Source organism: Entelurus aequoreus, linkage group LG05, assembly GCF_033978785.1.
Source record: "Entelurus aequoreus isolate RoL-2023_Sb linkage group LG05, RoL_Eaeq_v1.1, whole genome shotgun sequence".
In the NCBI taxonomy this organism is placed as follows: domain Eukaryota; kingdom Metazoa; phylum Chordata; class Actinopteri; order Syngnathiformes; family Syngnathidae; genus Entelurus; species Entelurus aequoreus.
The window spans coordinates 23,304,913-23,314,548 of record NC_084735.1 but is presented as its reverse complement, the minus strand read 5'-3'; the positions used below and the strand labels follow the sequence as shown (position 1 = coordinate 23,314,548).

At 36.6% G+C, this 9,636-nt stretch overlaps 1 protein-coding gene across 1 annotated transcript; it reads left to right on the top strand.

Annotated features, from left to right (window-relative positions):
- The first annotated feature begins 3,193 nt into the window (after positions 1–3,193).
- Positions 3,194–9,033, top strand: LOC133650331 (zinc finger protein 514-like). Its single transcript, XM_062047456.1, has 2 exons — positions 3,194–3,621; positions 4,887–9,033. Exons 1-2 carry the CDS (start codon positions 3,429–3,431, stop codon positions 5,756–5,758), a joined length of 1,065 nt encoding a protein of 354 aa, XP_061903440.1. The 5' UTR covers positions 3,194–3,428; the 3' UTR covers positions 5,759–9,033.
- The last annotated feature ends 603 nt before the right edge of the window (positions 9,034–9,636 follow it).

The window sequence follows — 9,636 nt, the reverse complement described above, 5'->3', positions numbered from 1 at the left end:
CATCGAATTGATATTTGTAAATGTATATATATTTTAATTCCTATTTTTTATTTGTATTTCCTTTTTTTAATGTATTTATTTATTTATTCATTTGTGTATTTACTTATTAATTCCGCAAGGCGTGGCGTAGTGGGTAGAGCAACCGTGCCAGAAACCTGAGGGTTGCAGGTTCGCTCCCCGCCTCTTACCATCCAAAAATCGCTGCCGTTGTGTCCTTGGGCAGGACACTTCACCCTTTGCCCCCGGTGCCGCTCACACCGGTGAAATGAATGATTAATGAATGGTAGGTGGTGGTCGGAGGGGCCGTAGGCGCAAACTGGCAGCCTCGCTTCCGTCAGTCTACCCCAGGGCAGCTGTGGCTACAAATGTAGCTTACCACCACCAGGTGTGAATGAATGATGGGTTCCCACTTCTCTGTGAGCGCTTTGAGTATCTAACAATAGAAAAGCGCGATATAAATCGAATCCATTATTATTATTATTATTATAATGTCCGGTTCTACGCTCCAGTAGGTGGCGGTAATGCACAAAATAGCCATGAGACTCTCCTACCCACCGCTTTAAACTCTTTTTACCCACCAGTTTAGCTTCTGGAAATTGTCCAACATACAGATCAATAAATTTACCGGGAGACAGATCAACATTGATTATTTATTATGAATATTGTTACTTTTTATTTGTTGTTGTTATCTGTTTATTTTTATTTATTTTTTAATCGTATTGATATTTGTAATTTTATATATATTTTAATTCCTATTTTTTTAATGTATTTCTTTTTTTTTAATGTATTTATTTATTTATTAATTCCGCATAATGTCCGGTTCTACACTCCAGTAGGTGGCAGTAATGCACCAAATAGCTATGAGACTCTCCTACCCACCGCTTTAAACTCTTTTTACCCACCAGTTTAGCTTCTGGAAATGGTCCAACATACAGATCAATAAATTTACCGGGAAACAGATCAACATTTGAGTGTCCGCCATGACATCGGTAGGTTGTGAGTTCAAACCCCGGCCGAGTCATACCAAAGACTATAAAAATGGGACCCATTACCTCCCTGCTTGGCACTCAGCATCAAGGGTTGGAATTGGGGTTTAAATCACCAAAAAATGATTCCCGGGCGCAGCCACCGCTGCTGCTCACTGCTCCCCTCACCTCCCAGGAGGTGATCAAGGGTGATGGGTCAAATTCAGAGAATAATTTTGCCACACCTTGTGTGTGTGTGACAATCATGGGTACTTTAACTTTTTAACTTTGATTATTTATTATGGATATTGTTACTTTTTATTTGTTGTTGTTATCTATTTATTCAATTATTTTTTTTAAATCGTATTGATATTTGTAATCTTATATATATTTTAATTCCTGTTTTTTATTTGTATTTCGTTTTTTTTAATTGTATTTATTTATTTATTTGTGTATTTATCTATGAATTCCGCATAATATTTCATTTCATTTCATTTTTTATTTATCTCCTTCATTGATGTGCATCTTTGATCAATAGACAATTAAATCTCAGCAACTAAACACACATTTACACACCAATGCCTGAGAAGGAACAGGATGAAGAAAATCTTATATTTTCCTGCCCCCTTCAACATAATACGTAGTATTACTTAATGGATAGCATACAAACCAAACAAATACATCCAAATATAATGAAAACAAACAAAAAACACACAACAAGTGCAAAACTTCATGAAGTACAAACCGAACAAAACAAAAAAAGTAATATACACCTCACGGGATGATACAAAAGAAATACAAAACCAGAAGAAAAAAAAAGTAAAATAATAAATATAAAGGCTAGACTACTGCAACGCACTTCTTGTCGGGATCCCCAGCAAGAACATCCAGAAGCTGCAATACATACAGAATAGTGCTGCTAGGATCCTGATGAGAGTGCGGAAATATGACCATATCACACCAACTCTCAAATCCCTTCACTGCCTTCCTGTTCCACTCAGGATTGAATTCAAAGTCTCCCTACTACCTCAAAGAACTACTCACCCCCAAATCCTCCACACGACACCTTCGCTCCGGACAGGCTAACCTCTTCCAATCTCCGAGGACAAAGCTACGAACAATGGGAGACCGGGATTTCTGCTACGCCGCTCCCACTCAGTGGAACGCTCTCCCTGACCACCTGAAGGCACCCCAGACTGTGGATGCTTTTAAAAAAGCCTTAAAAACCCTTCTTTTTAAAAAAGCCTTTTTTTTAGATATACCTGTATGCATACTGTATTTTTCGGACTATAAGTCGCTCCGGAGTATAAGTCGCACCAGCCGATGCATAATAAAGAAGGGAAAAAACATATATAAGTCACATTTTTTGGGGAAATGTATTTGATAATACCCAACACCAAGAATAGACATTTGAAAGGCAATTTAAAATAAATAAAGAATAGTGAACAACAGGCTGAATAAGTGTACGTTATACGACGCATAAATAACCAAATGAGAACGTGCCTGGTATGTTAACGTAACATATTATGGTAAGAGTCATTCAAATAACTATAACATATAGAACATGCTATACGTTTACCAAACAATCTGTCACTCCTAATCGCTAAATCCCATGAAATCTTATACATCTACTCTCTTACGTGAATGAGCTAAATGATATTATTTAAAATTTTACGGTAATGTGTTAATAATTTCACACATAAGTCACTCCTGAGTATAAGTCGCACCCCCTGCCAAACTATGAAAAAAACTGCGACTTATAGTCAGAAAAATGCGGTACTAGTTTTAGCTATTTGGCTGTTGTAGTTTTTATTTTTATTTATTTTTTATTATATTTTAATTTTATTTTATTTTTTTTAATACACTGTAGCACTTTGAGGTTGTTTACTCAATGTAAAGTGCTTTTTACAAATAAAATATATTATTATTATTATTATTATGTAAACACTTATGGCTGTCCATGTGATCTTATTGTTCTATCTTTATACATTTTTTTCAATTGGAATATATTTTTACAGTCTTTTTTCTCATTGTAAAGAGAATTCCATAGTTTAACCCCCACCACTGATACACACATTTGTTTTAAAGTTGTCCTTGAATACTGATGTTTGAAATGACCTTTTCTGGTTCTACGCTCCAGTAGGTGGCGGTAATGCACAAAATAACGCTAAATAGCCGCAAATAAAACACGGTGACGAAGCACCGTGTTTAACAACCACAGAAGAAGACATCAAAACATGGCGTCTGTGGCAAGTAACAACTGTTCGCGTCTTCTTTAAAAGACCCACACAAAAGCGTAAAAATACAACAATTTCGTAAACGCAACCTTTTGGTTTTGTCGCTACTTTTGACCGTACGTCCACCACGGACACATACTGTTATCTTGTTCGTAGACCAGGCGTAAGTAAATTAGCTTGCGAGCTAAACGAAGAGTGTCGGACAAGCGAGTATCCCTGCCTAAACATGTGCAAAGTCCAAAAGCTGAGAGCGTTGGTGAATCAGCGACTAGCTGCTGCTGTTCAGGACATTTTTGTAGAGTTTGAAAGAACCCTAGCAGAGTACGATGAGGAACTTTCTCGAACGAAAGAGGAAATGGAGCGACAGCGTCAACTCCTGGACGCCGTTTTCCATCCGGAAGTCCGTGTACAAAACGCAGGTTTGTTGACTTTTTTCCATTTATTTATTTATTTCAGGCAATGACATAAAAGTACAAAGTGTACAACACATAATAATATAAATGAATATAGTGCAAAAGGTAATGTATAGTATGTAATGCATGATTGTCCAGTTTTGCCTGAGAGGGAGTGGGAAGAAGATAATTTATGTAATCCCACCCCCAGTTCTCCATTCAGTGATTATTCACATGAGTTTCACTCTTACTTTGTTCAAGGATTATAATGCAGATGTTGTATCATAGTGGCATTACCACAGGTAGCAATAATTATTACACTGTAACAATAATTTGTATCAACAATGGTAATAGCCAACATAGCAATAATGGTAAGGAAACATTGAGCACATGTTAACACTTTGAGACAGAGTATAGCAGCAGGTCAAATTAAAGACCCTCATCTCTATATTTGAACCAGACCCCATGTTTGTATAGTAGTTTAAATCGATTAATAGTTTGGCATTAATTGTGTTGTAAGTCCAGTTTGTTCCATAGTTTTACTACGCATACAGACACACAAAAACGTTTACGAGTGGTTTGAGCTCTCGGCAATAAGAAATATCCAAAGCCTCTCAAGTCATGAGCCTGCACTTGTCTTATAAAAAAACGTTGTAGATTAGGCGGCAATAAGATTATTAATGTATTATATTTAACAAGGTCATCAAATATGAGCAACTTTGATTGCATAAACAGATTATGAGTATGTTCTAAATAACCAAAATTGTGAATGATCCGCACTGCTCTTTTCTGTAATATGATCAGAGGATGAATTGTGTTGTGGTAAGCATTCCCCCATACTTCAACACAGTATGTAAGGTATGGCAGTATAGAGTACACAGTGCATTTACATTGAGGTATAGTTTTGCTTTGTTTATAATTGAGAGGCTTTTGGAGATTTTTGTTTTAATGTGTCTGTCATGAGGTTTCCATGATAGTTTACTATCAATTATTACGCCCCAAAATGTATTCTCATTTACAATTTCAATTTGGGTACCATCAATACTTATTTTCTGTTCAGACGTTACGTTGCGATTTCCAAACATCACTATCTTAGTTTTATTTATATTCAAAGATAATTTATTTGTGTCCATCCATTTTTTTTACTATGTTTAGTTCTGTGTTTACTGTATTTATGAGCTCATTATAGTCATCACTACTGTAGAATATATTTGTGTCGTCTGCAAATAGTATAAATTTCAGTATAATAGTATAAATTTCAGTACCTTTTGTGTCATTGTGTGTGGGCGCAGACGTCCTGCAGAGTCAAGAGATGATGAGCTCAGGGGTGGAGCCGGAGGTGGAGCCCCCCCTCGTGAAAGAGGAAGAGCAGGAAGTTGATGTGGAAAAGTTTCACGTGAAGAGTGAAGAAGATGATAAAGAGCGAGTGGAGTGGTCACAGCTTCATCAAAGTGAGGCGGTAACGAGTCGTCACGGTGATGATGGAGGAAGACACGAAAGCGCCACTCAGGTTGTTCAGCCTAACGGGGACACGATGGTAGCCTTTGTTCGCGGAAAAACGGACGAAAGTGACAAGAGCGACGTCGAAAGTGCGAGCCTTAATCCCAACAACGGGCTTTTCAAATGCCACGACTGCGGAAAAACCTATAGTCGGCTCTCGGACCTGAAAAGACACAGCCAATGTCACGCGGGAGACCGGCCGTTCAGCTGCGCCTTTTGCAGCTACCGATTCCAAACGCGCTCGCTGTTGGAGCGGCACACCCGCTGTCACACCGGGGAGAAACCTTACAGCTGCTCGCTCTGCGACTCCACCTTCAGCCGGCGCTCGGGGCTGCAGGATCACATGAGGATCCACACGGGGGAGAAGCCCTTCTCGTGTTTGCTGTGCCACAGCCGCTTCACCAAGCGCTACACGCTGGTGCTGCACATGAGGACCCACACCGGCGAGAAGCCCTTCGTCTGTCGGTTCTGCGGCAAGGCCTTTTCTCAGCAGGGGGTCATGAGAATACACATGCGCATACACACCGGGGAGAAGCCGTTCGGCTGCGACGCGTGCGATAGGCGGTTTGCGAGGAAATACCAGCTGGAAAGACATCACTGTGTTGGTCGGAGAAGCGACGCTGAACTTTGGATTCCTGTCACCTCACACACTTCGAGTAGTTGAATTAATGGTGGAGAAGTCAATCGCTTTTTTCATGTCTTCCTGGCGATTGAACCACTGACCATTACGAGTCAATCCACTCCAGGGCATCTCTACCAATGCTGTGACTGAATAATGGGTTTTCAGTTCTTACTGTAAAGCGCTTCGAGTGTCTAGAAAAACACTACGTAGATCTAATCCATTATTATAGTACTTCTATATACTTCATCTAACACACTTTCTGACATGTTTTAAATCAGTTATAGGTATCGAGTGAAATTACTGACACAACCCCACAAACAAGTTGTTACTCTAGCCCAACAATTTGCAGGTATAAAAAACATTTTATGCAAGCAAAAAAATTATTCGCAAGTAAAAAAAATTAACAAAAATTTGTAGTATAAAAACTATTTTCTGCAAGCACAAATATGATTTACAAGTAAAAAAAAAATTTCTGCAAATAAAAAAGAAAAAATGTTCTGAAGGTAAAAAAAACTATTCGTAATATAAAAGCACATTTTTACAAGTAAAAAAAAACTATTCATAATATAAAAAGTTTTCTGCAAGTAAACATACGATCTACATTTATAAAAAAACCCACATTTTTTCTGCAAGTAAAAATACAGTTTCCAAGTATAACAATTTTTTTTCAGCAACTAAAAATAAGATTCGTAGGTATAAAAAAACTGTTTTTTGCAAGTAAAGAAAACAAATTTTGCAAGTAAAAAAAACAATTCACAGGTATAAAGAACATTTTTCTGCATTTAAAAAAATATTTGCAAGTGAAACAATTTTCTGCAAGTGAAAAAAGTATACAAAACTATTTTCTGCAAGTTAAACGATTTGCAAGAATTAAAAACAATTTTTTGCAAGTAAAAAAAATTTGTAGGTATAAAAATTTTTTTTAAAATTCTGCAAGTAAAAAAAAATATTTTATGTAAGTAAAAATATGTTTTACAAGTATAAAAAACATTTTCTGCAAGTAAAAAAGAAACAATTTTCTGAAAGTAAAAAAAAAAATCGTAACATAAAAACTGATTTATGCAAGTAAAAAAAACGGTTCGTAATATAAAAAAAAATTCCTGCAAGTAGAAATACGATTTACAAGTATAAAAAATATTTTTCTGCAAGTAAAAATAAGATTTGGAAGTAAAACAATTATTCACAAGTATACAGAACTATTTTCTGCAAGTTAATAAACGATTTGCAGGTATAAAAGTAAAAAAAACTTTGCAATATCAAATATTTTCTACAAATAAAAATATGATTTGCAAGTATAAATATTTTTCTGCAAGTACAAAAACGATTTGCAAGTAGGAAAACACTTTTGAAAGTAAAAAACGATTTGCAAGTGTACAAAACTTTTCTGCAAGTGAAAAAAAGATCAGGAGGTATTAAAATGTTTGGCAAGTTAAAAAAGATTCTCAAGTATAAAAACAGTTTATGCCAAGTAAAAACTATTCTAAGTATAAAAACATTAACTTACAGGTTGAGCTTGTTCCCCCTCTCTTATGCCTGCCATTTAACTTTTTCTTATTCTTTGTTATTTTTGGTGGACGGAACCATGCGCAAAAAAAAGGCGCTCTGACGGCCTTAAATTGACCCAGCAGCACCACCTGTCATTTTAGAGTGCTAATTACAGGTGCTCTGAGTGCAAGTGCGTGGATCGCGCAGGGTGGAATAATCAGTGTTGGGACTAACGCGTTACTTTGTAACGTCGTTATTTTTGGCGGTAACTAGTAGTCTAATGCGTTATTTTTTATATTCAGTAACTGAGTTACTGTTAATACATGATGCGTTACTGCGTTATTTTATGTTATTTTTTGTATAGTATCGGCTAGAAACTGAGAAGATCTGAGTGTGTGCCGAGTTTCTTAACATGGAGATATTCTCACTACTTTTCTTTTTTCCAGCACAAAGAAAAGAACATTTTAGTTAAATGTAAGTTGTGTCTTGGATCAAAGATCCCATCTACTGCCCAAAACAGCAATTCAAATCTGCTGAAACAGCTACAAAAGCAACATGCTTCGACGAAGCTAGTAAAAAGAGACACACTTCACCTAAGGATTTTAACGGAGGGACTGCTAGCCAGGACAACATTGATAGAGCCATTGCAGCGTATGTGCTAGAAGACATGTTGGCTATTTCTACAGTGGAGTAAGCTTTCAGGCAGCTATTAGCATGATAGCGGCGTCAAATGGCACAGAGAACATTTTCCAAGTTCCTGGACACAGTGGACAGTGAGCACATAAACATGGAAAGCGAGCTAAAGAAAACACTCCAAACTCTGCCTCTGCTCATCATTCAGCACTAAAGGTACCGGTACACACACTCTGTCAGTTATCTTATATACTCTTTCATTCTCGACTTCTAGAGTGTTTGATTATCACATCACTCTAAATGTATAGACTATAAAGTTCACAAACATAAAGAGGGATCCTAGTGGGCCAGGCCAATCTTTCTTTTTCTCTAAACTAAAACTTGGGAAATGCTTAGGGTGTTCTGGGCTTAACTGAAGACATGATTTTATTTCACAATTCCTTGAGAGACAAAAACGCCTGGTTAGGCTTTGTGTGTATAGCAGTATGTGTGCTATATATAGTGACATGACATATAATCATGTCATGTGTGCCTTCCTTGGGTGAAGCCAGGTTTACAGCTATTTTGTGACATGTTGTTACTATGCTGATTGTTACTTATGTATGTTATGTTGCAGCCATTTAAAATCGTTTTGTCAATTTGTTCTGGCCCAAATTAAATTGTCCCTTTTGAAACATATCTTTGTCTTTGTGTGTTGTATGTAGACCACATTGCTTAGCAGAGTTCAGTGATGCAAATGCATGTCAAGTTGATCAAAAGATTGTATTATTCTTCAGTGCAATAACAGTACTGAAATGAAGGCTAAAAGGGCATTAATGGGAGCCTTAAAAAAAAAAGTAACTAGTTACTTTTCACAGTAACGCATTACTTTTTGGTGTAAGTAACTGACTTAGTAACTGAGTTACTTTTTAAATAAAATAATTAGTAACTGTAACTAGTTACTGGTTTTCAGTAACTAGCCCAACACTGGGAATAATGCTGCCAAAAGCGTGGAATTCTACTGCCAATATTTTGACTTAAAGAAAATTGTTTTTATACTTGCAAATAGGTTTTTTTGGGCCTGTGAGTTTTGGCAGTAGTTTCATTCCATACATGTGTCAAAACATCTTGCCCCCCACCTCGTTTTAAGTGGCCCATGCCAATAAAGTACTTTTGTTACTTAATGCATTTGTTCTTCCTATTTTGTCACAAAAAATACATCCCACTTTATGCAATTGCATATCTTTTCAACTTTAATATTATCGAATAAAGCAACAAATATTATATTATCATACTGTACATTATCTTATATTATACTATATTATTATTTGTGTGTTAACATAAAAATAAATACCTGCTCGACTTATGATTTCAAAGCAAGGTAACATCAAATTGTACTCTAAAAAATTACAATATATTTTACACACACACAAAAAAACTAGCTGGCAGCTCAGTTAATTGTTGCACCATTTTTCCATTTACAGTAAAACAGTTTTGGACAGTTTTACCGTCCAAAAAAGACAGTGGTGCTGTTTTTCCATTTGTATGACATTCTGTTAAAAAAGACTACATTTTAAGGAGTTTTATATTACAGTGTTAGCCTTTTCTTGGTTTAACTACTATCTTACTGACAGAATGCAGTGCATCTCCCATAACAATGTGACCTCGGAGTATGTTAAGGTTACTTGCAGAGTTTCACAGGGTTTGGTTCTTGGCCCTGCATTCAAATACGGTGTTAGCTTTCACTGTTATGCTGATGACACCCAACTCTACATGCCCCTAAAGCTGACCAACACGCCGGATTGTAGTCGACTAGAGGCTTG